Consider the following 26,499-nt stretch of genomic DNA (forward strand, 5'->3'; position numbering starts at 1 on the left):
TGTAGTCTAAGGAGCTTGGAAAGAAACGTGTCTGGACTTCTTTAAGTTGCATGAAGACATTTAACCTCTAATCCGAGAAGCTTCTTCAGAACCTCTTTTCAGAGGTGAAAAGTACAGACGCTTTTCTTTCCAAGCTCCTTAGACTATGATGACCTGGATGACTGAGAACCTTCACAGACATATTCATCTGCTGTAGGTGGATTTCTGGGCCTGCCGCTTCTTTTGACCCAACTAGTCCAGTTTTTTTCAAATGTTTTCTGTTTTAGGGACACACCAGCTAATATTCACCTAATAGTCCTTTGGGAATCACATTGTTGGGTCAACAATACCATTTAAAGTCTGTCAAACTGTGTTATCTTTGGCATTTTTCACAGATTCTACTAAGTACCAAAGTGCCTAAAGATACAATTTAAATTTTGTTCTTCGCCAAGTCATCTGCTATGTGTAGACACAACGCTGATCCATTCCTTTAGTTAAGGTGCCTTTTGTATGCTTGAATGATTCATAAGTCAGTGTTAAGTGGCTTAACAGACAAAACTCTGAAAATGGTCAGGTTCAAGGGATTGGACTGAAAATGACTGAAAATAAATTAATGTCCAAATAAAAACTCTGAAAGACCTTCAGAAAGCCTCACTGGAAGAAAAATATGTAGAAATGGGTGAAAAATTCCTCCCTGTGTCTCTTTTTTCTATCCATCTTCTAGGCCCCCTTACTACAGCATTTAGACAGTGATCAGCTATGGCAGAGTGTGATGATAGAGTGTGATGCGCATTATATACTTAGAAGAACAAAAAAATCAAATGTTTCTTGAATGGTGCTTCTATCAGAGCAGAGCTTCCTGAGGTTTAAAAGGAATTAACTTTAATTTCATCACGTAGGTTTTACAGTCAAATACAGTTTGTGTGAGTTTCCCAAAGGCTGCATTGATCACATGCAGAGAAATGGCCCTCATGCAAAAGAACAAGCAGAACATTTTAATGAGGTAAAACTGGTTTGATGACAGCGAGCGCTAAAATCACCAAATATTTTATTCAAATATCATGACCTTTAATTATTGTGTGCCCATTAGGCCAATCTGTATAATTAGCAGCTCAGGCGTGTGGTGGAGAGGATCTTATTAATTCTCTAAACACTCACTGTGGGGTACAGATGAATTAATTCAGTGTTTGTGCGTCTGCCTGTGTGTTTGCTTATAATACACAAACCATTAATTAAACTTAGCGTATAAAGTATCACATCAAATAGATCACATTAACATTTTGTCCGATAATGATTTGACACATATTTGATCCTTATGTGTAACTATTTTGGGGAGACGAATGTGCACACATCTATACAAAAAGCTGAAAGAAACACATGTGAAGAACAAAAAGACTGCTCTTACCGAGGTTCTCGATAGTGAAGTAGCGCTGCTTGTAGTCCACCTTGATGGTCTGCGCGTGTGGACTGCCGATGCCGTAGCCGATCGCGTAACCGCGCACCATAATGTCCTGGTTCTCCGGCGGCGTCCAGCTCACCACGATGCTGTTGACCAGCGGCCGGACGTGCAGCGAGCTAGGCTGGTCCGGAACGCGGGACTCTGATGGGCGAGAAGCAGGATAAACTTCAGATGACGGGGAAAAATAAATGCTAAAATAAATAATTGCTCAAAACCAAGTGACAGCTTCCGGTTAAGTAAAACAGCTGACGTTACCATCCAAGTCGCTCTCAAACGTCTCTGCCGTCATCCACTCGGTGGCCGGTCCCGTGCCATTTACCGTCATGGCTGACACTCGGAAGGAGTACTCTGTTCCATGCTCGAGACCTGGACGGGCAACACCAACACATCAGCCTGAGGTTCACAGCTGGAGTATTTAAATAGAGCTGTGGCCAAAATGACCCCCCAAGTCAACTCCTCCATTAAAACCTCTCTCAGTCCTGGTTTTACTTTACGATTTACTGGTGTGCTCTGATTGGCTGGGTCAGTTGGGCTTTCAAATTTGAAAACACAAATATTTTAAAGCAGATACCTGATATGTCTCTCCACGGCTTAAGGAGAAAATCCATAACTCGCCCAATCTATATTAAAGTGATTAAATTTTATTTTCACATCTGATGAGTACGATTTGATGGGATTTAAATAAAAACGCAGCACTTGCCTTTAAAACAAGTTAAAAAGAGAGTGTCTGATAAAAAGTAGCACAAAACGAGAGACACTAAGAGCAGAAGTTTAAAAAGAAAATGGTAGTCCGTATTAATTCATATTTTAAAGCTATATCTCCCTTAGAGTGAGCTGCAACACCGCTGGGTGCCAGCTTTGGTATTCAGAGAAGAGGGGAACGCCTGCTGACAAATGATGTGTTGCTGTATTAATTTGCTGCAAAATTTTTCATCATCGCCGTATTGTCCCATTTGCACGCTACATGCTAATCCTGTACTCTCTTCGCTCTGTACCCACTATTCTGGGCCGCCCTTGGGGGTAGCTTCTGAAGACTGCCTAACCATCCGTGCCTCCGAGGCTACAACATCATCTTCTAAACGCTTCTGAACCAACAAACACCCCTGTGTTCCCCCCCACAGAATGTTCTCCAAAAATCAACTTTTAAGTGTATATTCTCTTTGATGCAGCACACAGCATGAAGCCGGGCCACTTGAAAGTTGCTGAGACGACATCTAATATTAATCACCGCTGCCGTGCCTCTCTGGTGATATTGTGCATATTTTGCTGATAGCGGTGGGTAATGTTAGGGTACAGTAGGATGTGTAACTCAATTGCAATGGGTTTAGAAACCGATGTGTGGATGTTGAGTAAATAAACAGGCCCGCAGTTAGTCTGACTAATCCCATGAATCATCTGATACGCATCTTCAGGCTCAAGATAAGAGATTTATCAAAAAAAATTAAAAAAAAATCCTGCACCCCATCAGACACGGCTCACACTTTCCAAGACGCATCAGATAAAGATACTAAAATATAGAGATGACATGGAGTCTGATAGCATAAAAGTTTGAGCTTAGGGCTCAGTGAAAACGTCAAAAAGGGGAGTTCTTTGTGGATCTATCATTTTAAAATCAGATTCGATATGTAAATCTATGCATCTGTATCACTTTTGGGCTTTTAGACGAGGGCACGAAACCATCACAGTGTCATTGTTTTTGTGGACAGCTCTAAAAACACCCTGCAGACGTCCACAGGGATGCGTGTGTCCATAACTGTACAGCAAAGTCTTTTGCTCACAGCACTGCCTGTTAAGAAAACTGTTCACGTCTCCTCTCCAACTTGTCTTTGCACTTTTTTATCTGGTGATGGGATGACTTTTCGTAGCTGCAGGGCGTGTATAGCTTTAAATGGTCCGTCTTTCAAACCCGGTTCTGAACCTGCGTATCCAGGGTGGTTTGGAGACTTTGTTTTCAAACTGGGTTAAAAGGCCAAGTACATACAAGAAACATTTTACTAGCAGATGTGAACTATGGTGGCTCTCTTCCCACATCTGAACACTCACTGAATGTAACTGGAGGTCAAGTTCATAGCTAAACTCAACCTGTACACATGGTAATAAATGCAATACATTCATAAGCACGTCCACTGGTCTGAGGGAAGAGGATGGATTTATTCAAAAAGTCCATTACCATCCATGAGCTTGTAAAGCTGGGTGCCTTCAGTGGTTTCAGATTCGCTCCTGCGGGATCCTTTCCGGTATCGTATCTTGTAGCCGGTGATTTTCCCGTTCTGGCCGCTCAGGGGCGGGGGCTGCCACCGAAGCATGATGCTCTGAGACGGGGAAAGGTGTAAATGAAACAGAATGTCATGTTTAGCACATGCTTTTGGGGCCTGTAGCTGTAAAGGTGACCTCACAGTTTAGCAGGCGGCATCGCACCTTCCCACGCACCTTGGCGTGGACCTTTGTGTTAACAGAACCCTGCGGGTTCACCGTGGTCCAAACGAGAGGGAGACCCACATAGAGCAAACACCCCCGTGAGCGCGAGAGACGCAGTGCAAACAGATGCATTAGGAAGAGATGACTATGAATAATAAAAGTTGTGATGATAAGCGAGGTGTGTGGTCAGGTTAAGCCTGCAGAGACACCGAGGCAGAGAGATGAAGGCAAGACGCTCTGCTGGCGGGCCCACGCTGCACTCTTTTGGGATGTGTGCTGCTGAGTTTTTGTGTGCCTGTGTGTGTTTAAAGAGATAGGTGGGGGGTGGCTCAGCGTGGGAGAAGAGTTAATTAACGCTTCCCCACTGTCACACTGATGCACAAAAGCCCGAGTACACGCACAGGGCAAGCGTGCGCTCCTCCCCAGCAGAGTCGAGGGAATTGCACAAATTAAATTTGTGTGAAGTGTGTTCAATTATTTCCATTTTTCTTATTACACTATCGGCCCCGGCTCGTCATGTCTGTTGCGTTTCTACCTTCCTCGCGCTAATCACAAAAAACCTGTTTAATTGACTTTTGTAAACTCACAGGGGAAGGTGAAGAGGCAGACGCCAAAAGCAAAAAAAACAACAACAACAAAAAAACCCCCCCCCCAAAAAACAGAGAACATAGATCAGAAAAACACGATAATCAGGTTGCCTTGTAGGTGAAAGATGCACTGTTCTGCTTGACAGGACCCAAAGAGGAGACCACAAATGAAATGAATGTTAATTAGCTCTTTTCCACTTGCGTTTGGTTGGGTGTACCGAACTAATTGCATAAATGGTTTGTATCTAAATACTTGTACTGTAATTATTCTTTTAATGGCTTGTTTACGCTCAAAGTGAAAGACGATGACAACAAAAAGAGAAAATGAGATGAATTACTGAATGACACTTAAAGAAAAAAAAGAAATCTGTCAGATGTTTGTTCCACAGCCTTAAACCACTTGGTCTGAGCCAAAGTGAGGAGGGACAGCTGGCCTCACGCACACTATCCTCTCAGCAAACTATTCATGTCTCTTCCACAGACTGAGCCCGCTTCATTTTACTCTTAAAATTAGCATGAGAGCATTTTCTCTCTACAAATCTCAGCAGAGGATCCCTCAGCATGGGTGGCTAGCTCTAACTCAGGCTGAGAGTGTGTGATAGGATTGTCTGTCAGTGTTTTCCCTCACTTGGCCTAAGCATCGACCAGCAAACGGCCAAAAGTGCCGGTTGCCGTTTTTGTAGTCAGTGCACACGCCCTGAGGTTTTCCCTATCTCTTCTTTTTTTCTTTTTGCAATTGCTGTCTCACATGTCATGAGTGAGAAACATCTTTTGTAAAAATTAATCCCTCACTCGGGTGGGAAAGTACAATAAATAGGCCTACAGCTCTCTGTTTGAAGATCAAATGGCTGAGATGATGGGCAGCCGAGGCCCGTTTCCTGTTTTAATCAGGGGCGTGTTGTGCAGCCAGCAGCCACCTCAGCAGCCTTATCAAATAAAGCGCGTCACGCGAGAACTGCGGCATGTTTCGGCTGAAATAAACAGGATTTAACAATGAAACTTAAAAAGACTGAGAGGATGCCAGGACTTGTTGGCTGAGCTGTGGGGAAAAAAAAGAAATTGATCCAGTTATCTCTGCTCCAGAGAGAAAATTGAATCTAGATAAAATGAGATCTCGCTTTTAAACAAGTAAATCTTTTTATCACGTTGCCTATTAGCCTGCTAACAAAAAAAAAAGAAAAAAAAGGTGAGTGAGAAAGTGAGATCTCTGTTACTGAGGGTGAATTGGAAACTGGTAAGTGATCACACTTCTAACCGTTTGCACTTAATGAACCGATATTGGTTGAAAAGTTAACTTTTCCAACTTACATTCATTATGAGTTGTGTTATGTCGGGTTTCAACTAGACGTCTAAACTTCATTCGACCTATAAATCCTACCTGAGTATCAGTTTTAGTGAACCCGCATCTTCCTGTATCCTATCAGATTTGAGCTGTAGGCTCCCGTGCCAGTTTCTGTATGGATGGAGTGATACTGAGGATAAAACCTTCTGACAGGCGAGTCTCCTGCCGACGAGAGGATCGATGAGGGTTCACACGCCCTCTTAACCAGCTGGGGCTACAAGGATCTGACGCAGCTAATAACACAGCAACAACGGTGCACTGGCCTGCGGGCTATGTATCTGTTCAGCTGCTTGTGTGTGCGAGTGAACGAACGAGCGGGCGGGTGAAGGCGGATTTGCTGAAGCAAACACATAAACACAATCGCTGTACAACAAACAGTTTGCAGGCGGTTTAGGTGTACCTGCAGCTTAAAGTCCTCAATAAGGCAACAGAGAAACCTAAACAAGTTAAAAGGTCTGTCGACGCGCCCATCAGTCGAGACAAATAAACCTCACCTTTGAGTTCTGGACCTCGATGGTCAGGTTTTGAGGCGGGGCACTTGGTACTGTGGAAAAATGAAAATACAGACAGTTTGTTAGTGTGAAACTAAAGAAAACATAGAAATCTACATTTTGGCAGAGCTCAAACAATCAAGTTATTAATTATTTGGACAAAACAACGTTATAAAGATAGCCCTATTAACTGAGAACCTCAAGTTTTGGATTGTTGGTTGGACATAATGTGGAACCCGGGGTTGTCTTCCTTCTTTCAGCCGCTCCCTTTTCTACCTTCAGGTCACCTTATCGTTAGCATCCTGTGTCACACCAACCCTCCTTTGTCCTCCTTCGCTACATCCATATTAGCTGCTTTACAGCAAGGAAACAGTGTGTGCTGACACATTTGCCTCGCCAGATGTATCTTACAGTTACAATACTCTTTATACCCCAACTTTTTAAATGCTTTCGTGGTGGTTGTAGCTCAGGAGGTAGAGCAGTAATGTTTGATTACTGGCTGCTCCAGTCTGCATGCCAAATATCCTCGGGCAATGTACTGAACCTTGAGTTGTTCCCAAAGAGTTTGAGTGTGAATGTGTGTGAAATTAAGGCAGAAAAGTACGTAAAAATAAAAAAAAATTAAAAAACTGTTGAGCGAGACATGTTAAGCAAAGTGTTTTGAGTGCTCAAGAAGAGTAGAAAGGAACTATATAGGAACATTTCCAGTTACCATTTCAGTGGTGTTACAATAAAAGAGGAGTCAAATTAGTGTTGGTACATTTACACTTCATCAGTCCACTAACCGTCAGACAGAGTGCGAACGACGACGTCCTCAGTGGAGACGCCAGGACCGTGCCTGTTGTTGGCCACCACGCGGAAACTGTACTCCGTGTTCTTCTTCAGCCCCGCCATGCTGTACGACTGGCCATCTATGTCAATATCCTGAACGAGAAAGGGAGGGAAGGAGAGGAACGGAACTTGTCAGTGAATTGAGAATCGTGCGACTCCCCTTGCTTAAAAAGCAAACACGCCTCTACTTTCACGGCTGCTCACCGACATCTCGATATTTACGAACAACGGGAAAAACAAAAACCGAATACGTGAAGCTTGTACGAAAAGGAAACGTTTATGATTACCTGCAGAAAGACAAAAACACTGATAGCACTCCAGTGTAGCATTTTTATAGTATTTCACAGCCAACAGCAGTCTGATAAATGCAGACATTTAGGACCGTTCCAGTAGCTTCACAATGTGACGCCAGCCTTCATCGTTTCATCACGCTAACATTTCTGTTTGTAATTCGGTGTGAAAATGTCGTCTTCCGCAGAGACGCAATTTGTGCCTTCTGTGATTTTGACTTGCTTTGCTTTACAAATTGGGCACGCTGACACATGCCCAATTACTTCAGGCCTATTTGCATGCAGCTCTTTGGTTGTGACATTTTGAGCAAAGAAAAAAAAAAGGCACTTGGAGGAAACTCTAATCTTGCTTCCAGAGCGGTCCATTCCTCGACCTCTGAACTTGGGTCAGGTGATTACCTCTGGCCACGTCACCCTCGAAGGCGCGTCATATGTTGTCCCCGACTTCCCTCTGCCCTTTCAATATTTAATATCCGTTCAGCACTGTGTCTCTCTCTAACTTCATCTCCCTTCAGTCCGCTTCCTTCACCTCTCCTTTACTACTACTTCTTCATCTCTCCCCCTTTTTCACCTCATCTCTGGCTCTCTCCTCCAGGGAGCTGAGGCATCATTACTCAGTGCACCGGCTGACGTTTCATCCATTATCATATTAAAGGCTTTTTAATGCCTCACTGGCTTGCACACTGCTACTGCTGGGGTTGACTCAATATCTAAGCAGCTCGATTCCACTCTTGTGACAGAGTTAGTCCTGCAGAGAAGCACCTAGTGAATCATATCTGCTTTCTTTTAGCACAATGCCCTGCTGTTTCTGTGAGACGATGAATCATTAAGAACGCCGCCAAAAATCAGCACAAAGGGTCTTGGCAAATGATTAGGGATTCTTACCTCATCACAATTTGTATGAGAAACCAATCAGTCGTACGCATTTTATCTAATGGGCCCTGCAAAATCATGGAATCAGCTACACACACTATACCTCGCTCACAGGGTAAACTGTGAGCAGTGAGCACACGCTGCATCTGTTTAAAGTCTGGGCTTATTTCAGGTGATTTAAGCAATTTATCACCGATAAAAGAAAAGCAAAACACAAAGACGACATTGCAAAGCAAGTGGTCTGACATACGTTTCAGGACAATCTTGTTTAGAATTAAATAATAATAAAAAACAATCATGCAAATCCTCAATTTTACTTTAATTTTCTACTTATTTTTCTGATTCATGTGTTTTTAATTCATTGGTTTTTAAAATCTATTGTGAAGCACTTTGTAGCTTCATTTTAAAATATGAGCTGCAATTTAAGGCAAAAAAAAAAAAAAAAGTTTGGGCTGGGTAAAAAACCCAGAACGTTTTGGACACCTGTTTATGTCTTTGCTACCTGAAAACCTTTGAATTCAAAATAAAATCAGTCTTCGATAGGCGCTCGAGCAGCGCGAGTTTGTCCCTGGAGTGTGGTTCACGCCCTACCTGCTCTTTGCCGACGCTCTTGTCCGTGTAGTACAACTTGTACGAGAGGATCTCTCCATTGCCAGTGAGGGGTTTGTCCCAGCTGAGAGAAACGGAGGTCGGCGTGTTGGACACCGCCTGCAGGTTAGGAGCCGGGCCGGGTACTTGGACTGGTGACGAAATATCACAGGTGGACAGAAATTAGAAAAGCAGCAAGTGCGACCATTTTGTTCTCTTATCTTGAACCGTTCTTCATTTTTGTTGTTGTTGTTTTGTCTCATCTGGGAGAAAGAAACTAATTTAGCAATTCCTAGTTCTTACCACCTAAGACATATTCTTGGCTACCTCACAGTCACATTTCCCAGCGCTAACACTGAGGCCAAATTGTCCCCCTCCGGACTGGGCTGCCAGCGTGCTGATTTTCTTCCTAGTCCCAGGACAAAAGCGGAAGTTTCAACAAAAACATCAGTATGCATCTAATATCCTGTCACTGCTGGGATCCTGCTACCTTTGACTGTGGTAGCCTGTTTATTGTATTGCACTTGATTAGTAAATTAAGGCAGCAGAAACAGAATGTATATTTCTATGTGTCTGTATCCTGGCTTCATAATATGCTGGTATACTAGATGATTATGGGATGTAGTCCACTTTTACAATTAGCGCTGAGTTAATTTTGCAGTGGGAGCTGATCTCCTACATAACTCGGTGGTGCAGGAGGCTATGGAGAAACAGAACTGCACTGGTTATCTGGTGCAAGCGTAAATGAAAGCAGACAGGAACCTCAAACTAAATATTTCATGTAATATGCAGCATGCTCAAAGACACAGGTATCATAACAACATGTGTATCATTGTTCTAATAATCTGTGACTACACTGTGTCTACGTATATACATGGACGTTACTTGTTGTGTCTGTACTGTGGCCCATTGGATTTAAAATCAAACAGTGACTATGAGGTTAAAGTGCCTGCTGTCAGACATGGAGCTATACGTCTGCTCTGGATACATCTTGTAGACATTAGCTGCAGGTGTTCCTGCCAGAAGAAAGAAGCTCCCATTTGTCAGCGTGCACAGATGTTAGAAGGGTGAGAGACTGTGTGTGTGTGTGTGTGTGTGTGTGTGTGTGTGTGTGCGCGCAGGTGTGTAAAGCCCGTCTCTAAAGAGAAGTGATACAGAGGGAGTGTGGTTTGCACATGCTTGGCACTCGGATGCAGGTCAACAGTTTAAGCTCCAGTTCGTAGCATGTTCTTACATTAAAGGCGCACACACGCGACAGAGATATACGGCACAGCTACAGCCCGCCCTCACTGCTATCCCCCTGGGTGGCTGTGCTCCTGCTGCCGGGCATTAAGATGTAGCATGTGTGCTTTTGTGTGTTGATTCGTCCGCCCTCCAACCAAGGACACAAGTAGAGAAACAGCAGCTGACCTACAAAGTGACAGTGACTGAGCTGTAGCTTAGTCGAGAGGAGAGGGTTGTCCACAGTCTGACAGTGTGCTGGGAAATCCCCTTCACAGTACTTTCAAGTGATTTTGGAGCAGCAGCCACAGAGAGGTTTACACACTCAAACACAAAGAGAGAGGAGAGGAAGGGAACCACTTTGCTCCTCCTTCCTACAGTCGTGCTTATGTGTCCTCTATTCAAAACATCCTAATGAGTTTCTCAGTAGACTGGAAGAGGAGAGTGTTGGAATCTGGAATACTACTTTCCAGCATTCCTCACTCAGGTAGGCATGTTTCGAGCCAAACACACGGAGGATTCAAGTAAATGATGGGGAGTAAACAAGTAGTGGCTTATAAGAAGAAAATGCAGTGTTTCTCTGGTCTGCTCTTGGGTGGTCTGCCTTAACGAACAGCACTAAACAGCCTTCTCTGTGTGTGCCCATGTGTGCGGGGAATATGGGATGTCTCTGTTTCAAGTGAGCGTATGCTGCATATGAGTGAATATTTGTTTGTGCGAATGTTTATTTGCCTCTTGTGTGCTTCCTTTGAGTGCATCCTGTTTGCATCAGTGTGAGCAGTGTGAGCACGCTTCCGACAAACTGGCTCGAGTGTGGCTTTGTGTTTATGTGTCCTGTTTACCGAGCACATATAAACGTGTGTGTGTGGAGTAAGTGAGAAAGAGTGTTACCTTCAGCTTGGGTGGCCACTTTGAGCGCTGCAGAGCTCTCGCCCTGGCCGTTGCTATTGTGGGCCACAACCCTGAAGCGATATTTGGTGTCTGGCATGAGGTTCTGGATGGTGACCTGCATCTCCCCTGGACGACTGGTATTCACGACTCGCTCCCTGATGGAGGGGGTGGGGGTGGGTCGCACGCAGACAGGTAACAGAACAGTTAATCATTCTGACCTCAAATTACCCAGAAAGTTAATGTTGGTTTGCAAGAAACAAAGTGAAGTGGCATTTAGAGCGCCTAATATCTTGGTGCCAAACACAGGTGCGCATTGATCCCAGTACATTAGCACAAAAAAAGAGGCAATCGAGGTCTTGTTCTAAGGGCTCCTCAGCTCCTCAGTTCTGGACTGACCTGCGGGGGGAACTCAGAGTTCATCAGTGTCTTTCTTTTAAATCAATGTATAAAAGCCTCAGTTAGATTTTTGGATTTTATATGTATATTATATAACTTTTAGGCTTTTTTACATTAGTCTTTAAAGTGGAATCGGATTGTAACGTATTACTATGACGTTGCACTCGAGTCCTGCGTGGTCTTTGTTAATCACTATCTAAATTGTTTTTAATCTTTTGGTCGAGACTTTTTTAAATTTTTTCCTGTATTTCTTGGAGGCACTTTGTAACACTGGCTTTGATAATAAAGTTTATTAATAGAGGACTTCTTATTCTTAAAAATAAGTGTCATTATTAGTAAGCCTTCTTCTTCTTTTTTTTTAATCCATTAGTTGGCATCCATTAACTTCCAAAAAACCCCAAACCCTCCATTCTGAAAAACTTTCATATTAAATGCATTTTCCATCAAAATAATCCTTTTTGTACCTTACAATGGCTGAGATGTAACTCAGTACACGTGCCTCTCTACCACTTACCCACAGCTACTCTCCCTCTGAATCTGCATGTCCCTCTTCGTCACATGCTCTCTTGCTATGTGGAAGGAGTCCCAGTGGCCTTTCCACACTGCCACATTATTCTTTTGTTTTGTTTTTTTAAAAAGTGGGAATGGAAAATATAAAATCCGCAGTAACAGGAGCATGCTGGACAGCAGCTTAAAAATGAAACAAAACATCTTGATGGATTAACATTCGGAACCCTTATTGCACTAACTTTATCTTTATGCACCTCCTTTACTCTGTTCCATATGCACGTCTGTATCACTGCTCCACACACAAAAACAGAGAGCAGAGGAGAGAAAGAAACTAGAGCAGAAACTGGCATGATTGCTAAATTAATGCTGGCACTGGTCTATAAACTAACCAGCTCACCTGCTGACAGCAGGACCGGGAGACCTAGTTTACAACCTCGCCGATTTATCGGTATACTCCACGCATTTGCAGATCCTGTTTATTAAAGGTTTGCTTTTGCATCCCTGGTTCTAAGTGTAAAACACCGCTGAGCTGGGTGACTTCTGAAACTTGCTTACAGTCATGTTACAGAGAAGACATAAAAAAGAAGACTTGTGGAAAATCCTCTCAGCTTCTTAAATTTTATTCTCAGTCAGTAAATCCTCAGCCTGTGAAGCTGGGAGGAATTTACCACAGAACTATTTGGGGGGGGAAAGCGAGCACGGTATTTGAACATTTGTTTTTGGGTTTTTTGGTTTTATATTTGTTTAAGAAGGAGGTTTTGTTTTAAGTGACTGAACTTCTTGAATCAGATATTTTCAGTGGTCTGAGCCTCCTGCATGGAAATGTGTGTACTTGAGCAATGTGCTGATGCCAGCAGTCGTGTGTGTGTATTAGTACCCCCTCCAGGAAAGTGTGCGTTCTACCTGCTCGTGCCCTCCTGGCTGTAGAAAATGGAGTAGGTCAACTCGTCTCCGTGCGGCTCGGCTGGTTGACGCCAGGTCAGCTTGATGAAGCGAGTGGACACCAGCGAAGCCACGACGTCTCGGGGGGCCGAGGGGGTAGGCCCTGCTGGACTGCCTACACCTCTGGAGCCTGGTGTTACATGGTCAGTAGTGTTAGGAGTCAGTGAAGGGGGAGGGAAAGAGGGCAGGGCTACGACTTTGGGTTGGGAGGGGGTAGGGAGGGAGGGATGGCGGGATGAGAGCAGGGAGACCGGGAGGGAGACAGCCGTAGCATGTCGGGGTCGGGTGGGAGAAATATTGTGCAGAGGTGCCCAAAAGGAACGGGTTGAGGAGAGGAGTTGAAATGGAAATGACAGTGGAACGAAAGAAAGGGAGGAAACAAAAAAAAGAAAAAACAAAATAACAACAACGTAACAAAAAAAAAAAAAAGACTCTTGGTGTGACAAGGAACCACAATACAACACTTCTACTACACTCACAAAGCTGACAAAGAGGGAGGGACTACACATGCAGAGCTACACATAGCTGTCTAATGCAAGGGCAGTGGGAGCAGAACATAGTGTCACACACTTAACGTTCACCATCAGCGGCTTTCCTGCCAATCATTGGCATTAAAATGAATGATTGGATTGCATTTCTGCAAGGAGAGACACTTTGTCGTGACAGAGACAAAGTCATCTCGTGGCCTGTTATTACACAGGAAAACCGTCGGACTTTTATTTCACAGTAAAACAGCTCCGGACTAACCCGACCCCCCCTCATAACTAACGATGCTGCTGAAGCACTTCTGTCGTCGCATTCCACAGCCAAGCCACAGAAATGTTTGTGATTTCATTTAGAGTGCGTGTGTGTGTTTTTCTTTTTTCCTCCTCCTCCTTTTCGGAGGAACAATCTGCGGTCGGACCTCGTGAGATCTGCTTTCCATTTGCCTGGCAAGCAGGCGAAACAAAACCATATGGAAAGAATGTTAGTCCGTATGACATTTCCATTTGTTTGCAAGTCGGGGGGAAACGGACTGGAGGGCAAGGCTGAAAATATAGAAAAGGCGCATGGCAAGTGCTGCGCTCAAACGGTGTGTTATTACTGGAGAAATTGCGATGGAATGGAAAGCGGCTGCCGGCATATTTATCTGTCACAGCATGTGGACTAACCGCTAATTTGGCTTTCAGAATTTGTTTACGTATCAAAGAGTTCACCGACTTCTGTGATTATATAAAAGCCGACATCTGATATAGAAGATTCTGACCCACCCCCAAAGAAAAATGACATTGTCTGTATACACTTTCTGTATATAAACACTCAAGAAACTTTAGCTTCAGCTCCGTATTTATGGGTTCTGTGTATACAGAGTATTGCTCTGAAGAACTGCTGTTGAATTTGTAGCATGCTCCAGTACTTTGGATGGGAAATAAACAGATTGTCAGGCTCAATTTTAGCTTGTTTACATTTACACTCAATAAAAAATAAAAAAAAAGGTACTGTTGCCCAAATTTGGATATCTGTCTACGAAATCCAATCTCTCGTTAAAGTCACAGACATCAGCACGACACCTTGTATAGGATATTTGGAGGGTAACTTCTTGGACATTTCAGGAATGTTTTGGGGTTTTTTGGGTTTATTTTTTATTCATTTGCATCTGGAAAGATGGATTTAGGTCAGCTGAGTGATGAGGCCTTGCCTTACCCTACAAAAATACAGTATTGTTTGAGCTCCAGTGGCCAGCCAAAACTATTTTACACCATTTAGAAAAACACTGGCTGCCTTTTCCCTGCGATTAGGGTTCTTGTTCTAAAAGTGGTGGAGAAAAAAACCCAAAAAACAACCCAGCCGTCTCTCACTCTTCACCAAGTAAAGATAATGACAGCCTCAAACAAGCTTAAAGCTGGAAGTCAGCACTTCAGCCTCACCGCCACTGTTTCATTTCAAATCCTGTTTGCTGGAGTAGTGCCAGCAACAATGAAAAACACATTATCATCCTAATACTTTCTGACTGCAGTGTAAATTACCAGATGCTGAATAATTATCCCCATTTATAAAGCGTCTTGCACACGCACAAGCATCAGAATTACCGCCGCCTAACTCGAACCAGGTTCACCGGATCACCAAAGGCTCCGGGTCCGTTTCGTAATAGGGAAGCGCTTCCTGAATTCCAAAAATCTGAACGCAGTAGAGTACAATCAAGAAACACGGCGCAAGTAGGAACTCGGCAAATACTGTGAATGGAACGACTCACTGTTGACATATTTCAAAAAGTTTTAACCTCAGTATATTCTATCAACAATATACAATTCAGCTGGAAGATGAGATAAAGAAAACATCCATAGGAAATTAGTTATTCCCCTTCCAGATTCAGGTTGTATAAAAAGAAGTCCTGCAGGCAATAATCTATGAGTCCCTTGAGCCTGTAGAATTAATTTATTGAGATTAATACAATGGAATTAACAATTTAGAGATTTTAGTGTGCATACTAATTTTGCCATATCTTCAGGAAAGAAGGATTAAAAGCCAGAGGAAGCTTGGAAGGCAAAAGATATGCTACTCTTTCACAGTAACCAGAAGGGCCCTGCTTGATAACCTCACGCTGTGCTCCAGCTCACATATTAAATATGAAATATTACTATTATTCCAACACACATATGGTTATATAGCAATGAAATATGCCTTTAAAGGCCTTCTCCTTTCCCTCAAATGATAACTGTTTGAAAGAACTTCAAAAGCACAAAGTCGGATAGCAACATTTGCTTCACATTAGTCAGTTTTGCTTTGAACCCTGTTGAGCCACAACTTCTTGATTAACACAGAAGAATAAGTCACAAGAGAATATGAGTTGAGCTTTAAGAAATGCATATGTAGACCTTGTTTTATTTATTTATTTTTTTAAACTCAACTTTATTAACCTTAACTAGTTGTTGGCTGGTTGTTGATGTCTGCAGAAAAAGAGAAAAAACAGGCTTTTAATAGGTCTAAGATTGTCTCCTAAGATGACACAGGAAACAGGTCATGCTGCCTTTGCACTCTGCTCACCGCCATAATTCTTTAGCGAGCGAATTTGTCCATCAGTACTCTTGCCCAGTGTGGACTTCGAGGTTATCTCCCTTTGAAGCACAAACAAAATCAAGACCACCTCACAGATCAGACAAAGGCGAGGAAATAAAATCATTATGAGCGGCTTCCATCTTCATACACCGTGTCCGCCGTAGGTAATTGACATGCTGGGCAGTTTTCGGTGTCCTTCTGACAATCTCTCTTGTACATGTGTGCCTGGGATTGTTACAGTAAGAAGGTGTCAGCCTCCCACTGCTATTGCTGAGCTCTATTCATAGCTGATTAATAGTGTCATTAGTCTCCGTGCCAGAGGTAATGAATTACTGGCATTAAGGCTTAACGAGGAAGGTTACTTTAGATCTGCATAATAATCTGGGTAACCCAGGCAAAAAAAAAAAAATCCCAACTGGGACAAAGACATGCATAACAGGTCGTCTTAGCGTTCAATGGAAGCAAAACATGTTTCAGAAATAAAGAAATAATTGGAGCGGTGTGAAAGTTCTGACTAAAGGCTCATAACTTTTATCTTGTGCTGCCAACATCATAATCCCTGTGAGCGTCGCTGGGCAAAGCTGCGTTTCCATCAAACTGGTCCGAGTTCACCGATAAGAGAGTCAGCCTAACTCACCGGCTCAGCCTTACACACCTCTACCCAGAGAACGGAAACCTAATGAATGTCTGCCAGAAGCACACACAGCACTGTAACTACAGATAGCCTTTTCAGAGGGAATTCAGCAAGCCACGCCAGGCTCTTGCAGAATGGATTTTCTCAGGCCTGGTTTCCATGTCTAATGTAGTTCAGTAATGACGACGGCCTAAGAGACTGATGTAGCACAGTGCTAATGGTCCATTACTGAGTCACTACTTTCATCTGGCCTAGAAAAGAAGAAGAACAATGTACTCAAAAAGCATAGTCGAGAGCCTTCAGAACAGCATCACAAAGAAGACAGTCAATTAAAACTGCCAGTCAGCAGTTCCATATCACCCTCCTCCCCCATTCTCTCTCTCTCCCCCTTCATGTCCCGTCTCTATCTACACTACACTGCCACTTTCAATAAAGAAATGAAAGCCAAAGTAAATAAAAATGACAGCCTTTGTCATGTTTTATGCAAACACGGAGTAGTCGCATTATGATAAAACCGAACAGCCTATCTGTAGGCCTGAAGGTTATTACAAAGAAATAAAAGAAATTTCCACTGAACAAAGACAAAAACAATCCGCGGAGACATTAATTCTCTGAAATGTAAAAGGAACTGTAAGTAAGAACAGAGCAACTGCAAACTGGATCGCTCTTATTGGTTCTCTAGTAAATGTAGCCAAAAAAAAAAGAATCGTTTTCTTTCCTGGTGACAACTGTGGCTGTTTTTTTTTTAAAATTCTGCTCTCCCTTCACTCTCTTGAAAGAAAAGACAGGAAAGATGAGCAAGCCTGACAGCTCATGACATTTGAGCAGCTCCTTAACGCACCGACAAAGGAAAGAGTCAGAAGGAGAAGACAAATGTTTCAAGAGAGAAGTGAGAGGGGAGGAGAGAAATGAGCGAGAGCGAGGAAAAGTCTGACCAAGCATTCTTTTTTTGGAGTCCCCTCGGTTCCTTTCAATTACCCTGTCGACAACAATAACAAACTCCATTTTTTAAAAAGATTTTCTTGCTTTACAAGCAATACAGCAATAAATGAAAACCAATGACACAAACAATAAAAATACGAGACACTCATCAGCGAAGAAAAAACATAAAAGAGAGAAAATAATCACAAGCCTGCCTGCCCGCTACAGGGACACCCCTAGTTAGGAATATAATCTTTGTCTTGGGACCTTTCTTGCACTCTGTATTGTATCCTGACACCTTATCGCTAGCCAAGGGGGAAGTGACAGAGATTCGGTATTGGATTGCTGAAGGGTGGAGTGTATTGGTAACTGCACGCATTCCCTCTAATCAGAAACAGTCGAGATTAAAGCGTAGCTCGAATCTCAGGAAAAAGACTGACTCACTGACATAATTCAGAAAGGAAAAAAAGTCTTTGTGTCTCAAACTTATTCTGTTAAAAAAAATCTCAAACAGCATCGCCTCCACATTCCTCTCCCTTTTCCTTCATCGCTTTCTAGGGCATGTTCACTCCCATCTTGCACTTTTCCCAGGAAATAAAGAAGTCTCACCAGTTAAAAGAAATATATACCAATCTCAAAAAACATATGCATATATGTACAGAGGGGACACATCAAAGTCAGGCAAATAAGAAAGGCATGACACTAACAGGTCAGTACTGTCGTGGATGTGTCGAGGGTCAAAAATGGGACTTCCAAACATTTGGCTGCCAGCTGTTACTGCTGCAAACATGAACAACATGAGAAGTTTGAAGCTCAAAATTAGTGATAAGTGAACAGAAAACAGGCCATGAGTGCTGTTTTGAAGCATTTGCAGTGGGTCGCAGATGTATTTACGTCTCTGCTCTCTTCCCAAACGCTCCTGTGGTGCAGGAGACAGAGTGGGATGCGACAGGACCCATCTGACAGATCCATGGGACACCTGGATGCCCTGTGGTGATGTACTAAATGCTTTAATAGGACAGAGGCGTTTGGTCTCTTTATCAGGCGGCTGAAACCTCCGAAGGGCCTCTGTGGGTTTCCAGTTTATCAACTGGAAAATCTGCCTCTTTGAAACCCTGCAGCGATTTCCTTTTTAAATGGCACCGTTTGTTCAATTTTGCATTTATCTCACTTTTCTCCTCCCGAGTCAACATTGTGCAGAGTCCCTGCAGGTTTTTCGCAAACATGTAGGAGATATCCTATGAGGCACGTTTTTGGATGGTATGTCTGTGTTTGCATCCCCTCTTGGCCTTCTGGTGCACTAACAATTTAGATTTTAAACAAAGTAGAGTGACAATCCCTGCTCGAGAGCGTGGAACGCTAAATACTCTCCACCCAACAGAGACAGACACACCCAGAGGGTCCTATAATGTCAAAGAAAGCAAACGCCGCTATTTGGAAATGATGGCTGTAATTGACTGGGGTCAGGTATATCGATGAGTAGTCACCCGTGGTGTGCACACGTTCCTTGAGTCACTGGTGAGTTAATCTGGGTGTGATTGCTTTGTTCCCCTGAACGCCTCGCTTTAGCACACACTCACAGAAACATGAAGGAACATCAGGCTAACATCTGCTCGCCCAGACTCCGCATGCAAATGAAGACGTGCAGCTATGGTATACAGCGCAACATTTCCACCTTCCACGCTTCAAATCTGCGTCACATGCACCGCGCGCGCCACATGCTGGAGAGAGCGGGGACGCGAGGCCTCCTGGGCTCGCCTTTCAAGCAGATCAAAAACAGCCACTGATGCCGCCGCGGATCTCCAGAGCATTTCACCGCCGATGCCCATGACGGGAAACGGGCTTTCTTTCTGCACTGCCCGCCTTTGTTTCTTATTACCTCTGAGGTACAAAAACACAATTCAACCTCTCTGAGGGAGCAGAGAGAGCCCTGGAATAAAGTAATTGATTTCCAGGAAAGCTCTACGCTATGGCGCGTTTGTGTGTATACACAGCAGCAGCAGCATTTCATGTATAAAGCAAGTAGAGCTGAACAACCAAAGAAAGGCCTGAAAAGGTCAAATGGGATGTTGGGAGAAGTGAGAGCAGCTGCACCACCCCTCTTTGGAGATTCACTAACAAACAGGCCCGCTAATCAGACTCCCACCAATAAAGACGCCTCCCTCGGACAGACCCAGGGAGAAGCAGCTATGCACTTACGCTAGTGAGCAGTGGGGTGTCCATAACCCACTGTGACGTTACTCACTATTCTACTTTTAGCTTATGGAAACTGGGAGGCTCAGCTGAGTGAGGAGGTTGGGGGGGCTGTGGAGGCTAACAGGAAAAATACGAGCTCCGGCTGTGATGGCGCCGCTCACAGAGGTCAGCCGCCTGCAGCTAAAGGAAGGGTGTGAAGGGAAAGTGATGTTTTTGTCTCATTTGGTACTTTCAATTACTGCACCCAGAGGACCGGCCACGTCCAAAAACATCAGATCGGCATCCTGGATGAGTGTTTGTTGGAGGTGGACGGTGTTATATCGTAGATAAGGGCAGGTGTTGGTGAAAACCAGCCCTCACGCGTGCAGTCGAGCCTAAAGCTGGCTTTGATAACAAGACTGACCTTCAAAAAAACCCCAAACAAAACCTGAGCTGACGCAAGTACACTGAAAGCTATTATAATCCCTTTTTTTTTTACTTTCTTGTGCAAAACAAGAGGAAAATAGGCACCCATAACATTCTGCAGTTAGCACTGAGGCGTCAGAGCATTTATAAATGAGGCAAAGCTTTCACCACGCTTGAGTAAATACAACCCATAGAAAAGTTCAGCTTGTGCTGAGAGAGCCCCAGCCTGTAAAGACACACACGCGCCGAACGCCATCCCTGAGAGACACAACCACAACACAAACACTTACTTTGCCATCAGCACCCGCACAAACAGCAATTTGGTGGAGGCTGATTTCAGCTCTTCACAATCAATTTAGGTAACAATCCCTCTGATCAGCTTCCTACAGCCTCCGGTGGGTAAACGCATTCACTAATCACTATCGCTAACGTGGTGTGCGTCTGTGTGTGCCAAAACAGATTTTGTGCGCTCGTGTATGTGTGTGTGTGTTTATGTGCGTGTTTTTCAGTTTAGGACACTGTGTGCACATTTAAAGACTTTATCCCCAAATTTGAATTTCAATGCACCTCGCTATGAGGCAGAATTTAGACATTTACATAATATTAATATTCTCTGTCCCTTAATTTGTTTTGAGATTGCTTTTCCATAATCGCAAGAATTTATAAATAAAACTACAACACCGTTAATAAAAAAACATTATCATATTTGCTTAATCGACCATAACCCACCAGTAACACTGTGCGTAACGATAAGGTAGTTCTAAAGCACATGCAGCGTCTAAGCAGCAGCTACGTGTGCTGCATGTAAAATTCGGCTGGTGGAAAACAGGTAAATTTCGTGTTTACTGACGTTTTCATGTGGGAAAAGAACTAGTTTTCTTTTCCCTAGGCAATTTCATCCTCCAGATACACTTTATTAGCTTATGCTTTGTGGCAACAACAGTCTCCTTATTTAGGCTTCTTATCTCTGTTTCTGCTGAATCGCAATATAGGCTCTTCATCATAATAGGATGTTTGCTTTGTGCAAATCTGTCCACATTTGTGCACAAAACAGCAGCCTCAAATATTACCACACAGTTGAATCAACGACCGACAGCACAAATTTCATAAAGCGCCAACAAACAAAGTCGCTTGTGCATCTTGTAGGAACAAAAGGAAGTCAAGGAAAAGCAAGTCGGAGTAGTGATCAGAGGCTAGGTTTAATAAACTGCTATGAAGCAGTCTATCTGGATCAATCAGTGAAACATATTTAGTTTGCGCCTGTGGCCATACGGTGAGGCCGAGAGCGACCGTTTGTGTACATGCATGTACATCCCGACATTACATGACATGCTCAGCAGTCACACTTTCACACCGGTGCCTGCTGTTCAGGCTGCACTTACGATGCAGGCCGTGCCAACTGAAAACACAGCGCATCGCTCTGCGCTGAGCTGACACATTCACATGCTCACAGTGTTGCACGTTCGCTCCTGCTGGCCTGGCCGTGACCCTGCTAGCAGATGATGGAGCACACCGTATTCCCTGAAGTAGGCCCGAGCTTTTATTCAGTGCTGCTGGAGTCTGGCTGGAGGGAAGGGTCTTTTAGCAGCCTATTCTCACTCCTTGATTTGAACAGGGAATAAGGGTGGTGCTCCGGTGCCGATGTAGTGGAAGGATCGTCCGCCTGTGGCTACGGTGTTACAAATGTGTTTAAGGGGAGGGTTTTTTCCCCCCCTCCCCTGCTGTGCCTCCTCAAACTCGACATTTGTAGTGTAATCATAATATGTTTACGTTCTATATTACATTATTTTTCTTCCTTTGCTACTAGCGCGAGCTGTTACTGCAGTGCACTACACTGCCAGCAGTATTGGTACATTAGGGACCTCCTTTTTTATGTATTGCTTGTCATCTTTCTCTCTGCCTAAATTCAAGTACCTCTCAATTTGTATTAGACAACAATGCAGCTCCAGCATCAAGAGATTTGTGCATAAAACCCTTCCTGCGTGCACATCTGTACAACAACGGATCTAGGCTGCTGTGTTCCTCTCCCTCTCTCATGTGCATCAGTGCTCTGTGAGGAAACAATGACTCCTTATGTTAAAATGCTACGGCCTCAATATTCGAGAGTCTGCTCGTGTTACAAACTGCTGCAAAAATCAACTTCTCTCAGAGCTCTTTAGAACATGAGGTGGAAGAATTTGGGGCATTCTCTGCTTTGTGTTGTTCGCACAGTAAACAGCATTGCCTCTGGCTACTAAGTCTGTCCTAAACAGCTTTCTTTGACTATTCTGTGCTCAGTATACACTCAGCAGAGTCTAACAACTTTGCTTTATGGATAGTTTTTTTTTGTGCTGCAGTTGTTTAATGTCAACGATGTTCTTAATAACATTAAAACGATTAAAGTTTGATTTATGGTTTGTTTTGTTTTCCAAAGGGAGGTGGTGTTGGAGGCATTTTCTGTTCTCCACTGTTACACATTCAGTTCATCACTCCCTGCAAAAGTGCACTGTATAAAATTGGGGAGAGATGGGTAAATATCTCCCGTGGAGTCTACGGATGCATCCTGGGGTGGCGGATGAGCTGAAACAGCTGGGAGCTGTGCACATCTGGCGCAGTAGCGCTGACATATCAGAGGGAGATTCTGGAAATTCTGCACCTTGAATTCAGACTGCGTTTTCGGTATTTGACATGAGGAGAGTGAGGCATGGCGCGAGCCTCCATGACGCCATAGTGCAGCTCCAGCTCCCTGCCTGAGCTAGCCTGCAGGTTTTGTTAGACAGAAAGGCTCACGTTAGCCCCAATTTGTTTAGAAGCGGCATTAAACGTCCACTTCCTTTCAAACGATGTAAACTGACTTTTTTTTTTTTAAGGACTAAGCATCCTTGCCTCATTAAAAAAGGATGAGACTCACCAGCAGCTCTACAAATGTCTCTTTACAGAAAACCCTCCTCCCTAACTGATATTTACTAATGAAGCTGCAGTGAGAATGACTCTATATCTGCTCAGGTATCTCATTGGGCCCTTCATGTAGCCATCATCACTGAAATTTTGGGGACACCCACATGTCAGCGTAGCATGACAGCAAGCCTGTTGCCTGCACTCATAAGTACAGAGTGATGGAGGAAGAGAAAGCTCAGGGGACACAGCGAGCACTCAGGCATCGATGAGGCATCGCCATCTCTCAATGGGGGTCTGCTACCCCGATCAGAGGGGAGGACAGGACTCTTCTGTTGGCTGCCACAGATCTACAGCAGGGGAAGGGGAGACTAATGGCTGCAGTGTCAGATAAAGGATGAAGGTGAAGGAAACGCTGAAAGGAACCGAGGCCTGTTTAAGCTCTAAATTTAACAAAAGCTTGAATAAACACATTTGCGTCAGGAATAGAGTGTCATCCTCCTTTCATCATAACACGACCTGAAACACGGCTAGGAGTGCTAGCCTACAGGAGAAAGGATGTAAAATTCATGGAGCTGTGTTGCACAGCACCACGCAGCGACTGATGTTTTTAAACCGTGTAACCTGAAGTGTGTAACTGTGTAACCCCCCCCCATTCATTTCTATGAAATTTACTTGTAACAGTCGCACCTCAAACAAGATGAGCTCTCAGAGCTTGGTGCATCCAAACAAGCTTTCAGGCTCTCCAGTGAAGTACTTGATTTGGTCACTAGGAGGCAAAATGTCAAAACATTATTCATGTGAGCTGAGGGGAACAGAGGAGAGACAGAGGGACAGAGAAAAGCCATGAAAGAGTATTTCGAGATTGAAGCCGGCAGGGCATGTGGAAGGATCAAATGTGAGTGTTCGCATGCAAATGGGGGTGCAGCTCGAATTTATGCAAACTTGAAAACAAGCAAAAAGATATGCACTGAAGGGCAAACAGCAGAGGAGAGCATCTACTTCTTTTGTTTGCTAGCGCTGAGTGTAGATCTCTCTGCATTTTACACATGAAGTTGCAATTTTTGACAAGTTGGGATCTACTTAGACAAGCTCAAGATCCCAATGTGCAAAAAGCAAACAAACAAAAAACCCTAAATGTCTCTTTCATCCACAAATCGCAATCGCATAAACAACTGCTTTGTCTAGGAATCCTACTTCAAAGTTAAAAACAACAACAACAACAAAAAAAGCACCATTTCCCCTCCCAGCTCTAAGTGCCACCCACTCCAGTTATCGCTCATCAACACTCAACACATAAACTAATAATGTGTTTGAAACGGCTGTAAACTGTCAATAGATGGTTTGAGATGATAATTCCTCAAAGGGCACATCCTCTGCAGCTGACCAGTCGCTCCCCGTGCTAATTGTGGACGGCAAATATCAAAAATGCCAGGAGAGAGTCATCACAGCAATCATTAGTGGATGTATTTTTATAATTTGTGAGGAAAGCACGGGCCAGTCTGCCGGGAATTTGATAAAACCCTCAGCACTTGTTGACTCACACGCTTAGTGAGAACATTTTGTGATTAGACCAGTCACTTCTTATCTAGTTACTGTACATGTGATCTGGATTTAATGTAATAAACCTCAGGAAACTTACAATTAGGAGGGGGTGGGAGAAAAAAACAACAACAACACTGCTACACATATGCAGACTTGTTAATTATTTTGTGAGGATGTAGTTTGTCAGGAGGCAAACAATTTCGCCGTAGCTTTATTTTTGCTGACAGCGCGTAATGACTCTGACGAGCACAGCTACTTAGAGCTTCCAGCGCCTCCAGAAAACAACAAGTCTGAATGTGGCAGCTTTACAAGGGACATTAAGAGCCACTTACTCAGACTGCATTACTCCATGCAATTAGGTCCCCTTGAGTTCCATTTTTGGTATTTCAGCTCCAGTTGAACCACATCTGTTTGCAACTAGTTGACCTATATTGCACACGACTGTGGAATGTCCACAAAATTGGTTTAGGACTGCAGGCTGAGGTCCCTATTTTTGACCAAACCTCTGCAACTTTCAAAGATTTTACCTAGCAAGGTGAAAATCTGATTAAAAAGCTTCTCTTTGTTTATGCAGCATGCACACAAACCCGCTCGCTGTAAACTACTAGAGCCAGCTGTATCGATGTGGAGGACGAATCACTATAAATAACTGCCAAAATGCTATACATATGCTAACAGCTGACATTTTTCCATTCCAAACACCCACGAGTGGCAGCCATCAGAGGAGCTAGATTTAACTGCAGCTGGCAGTGTCAAGACGCAAAGATTATGACCACTAATGAATATTAGCCAACTTGCAGCCGCTGGGTATTTAGATGCAGTTCACCCCATTGATTTCCCTGTTGGGTGAAGACAACTTTATCCCTGTGGCAAGTCCCTGGCTTATCTTGCCGACTGCAAGGCAGCCGGCAGACGGGGTGTTTTCCTGGCCGCGTTTCAGGATGATTCAAGCCTGGCAGGTGCGAGCGGGAATACCTGACTGCGGTAAACACAAAGGGGCAGCACGGAGCAGAAGAAGATGTCCAGCTGTGAGGGGGCAGCCATATAAGGGGACTATATTGAGTACAGCACAATTACCACAAAGCTCACTGTGTTGGATTATCACAGAGAGCAGGTGGCTGTGAAAGACAGTGAGAGGAAGGCCTCGAGAAAAAGGTGACAGATGGGTGTGGAAGCGTAGGCCTGCACACGCTGCAGCTCAGGAGAGAGAGGAGATACCGAGGAGAAATATACGACTTTACTAGAGTCTACTGAGATTCATTCATCAGAGCCGTCACTGCGAAACACAAATAGGAGCAGAAAATGAGATGATTTTAAACACGTTGCCATTGATTAACCATTTGCAGGCACGAATTGCACCTTTGAGAGGGGAAATTACTTTGATACAGTGTTTGTGGATGCGTCTATACATGCGCAACATGTCAACGATTTGCAGAATAAAAATGAACAGTACCACGGAGACTCGGTTATTTCCTACATACATCAGATGAGAGTCGGGATATTAACCTGATGAATAATCAGGGAGCTGGAAAGCTTTCTTGGGGTAAGTGTGTCTGGATTAACATTACTGTGACCAAGACAGATGTACGCAATCAGAACAGTAACAAAAGGAAAAGACTCCCTGTGATATTTATGGATTAAACAGAGATTAATTTCTTCAAAGCCGTGCTCAGGGTGGACCTCGTGTACAAGGCCAGCTGCCTCTGTAATTCATCCCATTTATCTTCAAGTCAAAAAAACAGAAAGAAAAGATAAAAAGACTTGAGGCCATGTAAAGTAGGCAGACCCTTATCAATGGTGTCAAACACAAACACACAATGAGCTGCAGGTCATCATTATTTCTGACTTAATGTCCTCCAGTCGGCGGGGATGACACAGCTGGAGGTGCCACCGGTTGGACACTGCTATGCTAATTCATTAGCCACCTGCTTCGAGTAAGTAGGGGGTTCACGCTTGATTAAATTTTCGCAATCTTCCTTGAGAGAAAGGGACACTAGGAGTCAGCAGTAAAGCAACGATTACAACGTAAAGGCTACGCGCACAACTTCTGATTTCTGCTGTATTAGGGTT

General features: G+C 43.8%; 1 protein-coding gene and 1 long non-coding RNA gene across 9 annotated transcripts in view; one reads left to right on the top strand and one right to left on the bottom strand.

The window, feature by feature from the left end:
- The window catches only part of LOC120437376, a 158,798-nt gene that overhangs the window by 46,494 nt on the left and 85,805 nt on the right, over positions 1–26,499 (top strand). The window contains exon 2 of the long non-coding RNA XR_005611067.1: positions 15,271–15,276. This is a non-coding gene — a long non-coding RNA (uncharacterized LOC120437376). The remainder of the gene's footprint in view (positions 1–15,270; positions 15,277–26,499) is intronic.
- The window catches only part of neo1a (neogenin 1a), a 151,694-nt gene that overhangs the window by 18,672 nt on the left and 106,523 nt on the right, over positions 1–26,499 (bottom strand). For 5 of the 8 annotated variants that reach the window (XM_039607714.1, XM_039607664.1, XM_039607744.1 and 2 more), the window contains exons 8-15: positions 12,780–13,014; positions 10,971–11,125; positions 8,862–9,010; positions 7,062–7,200; positions 6,280–6,329; positions 3,609–3,750; positions 1,694–1,804; positions 1,385–1,579 (exon numbers count right to left, since the gene is read on the bottom strand). In XM_039607714.1, the coding sequence (XP_039463648.1) occupies positions 1,385–1,579; positions 1,694–1,804; positions 3,609–3,750; positions 6,280–6,329; positions 7,062–7,200; positions 8,862–9,010; positions 10,971–11,125; positions 12,780–13,014 (1,176 nt within the window). The remainder of the gene's footprint in view (positions 1–1,384; positions 1,580–1,693; positions 1,805–3,608; positions 3,751–6,279; positions 6,330–7,061; positions 7,201–8,861; positions 9,011–10,970; positions 11,126–12,779; positions 13,015–26,499) is intronic. The other 3 variants (XM_039607786.1, XM_039607819.1, XM_039607845.1) reach the window with 1 other exon arrangement.

This window comes from Oreochromis aureus, linkage group 1, assembly GCF_013358895.1.
Source record: "Oreochromis aureus strain Israel breed Guangdong linkage group 1, ZZ_aureus, whole genome shotgun sequence".
Classification (NCBI taxonomy): Eukaryota; Metazoa; Chordata; class Actinopteri; order Cichliformes; family Cichlidae; genus Oreochromis; species Oreochromis aureus.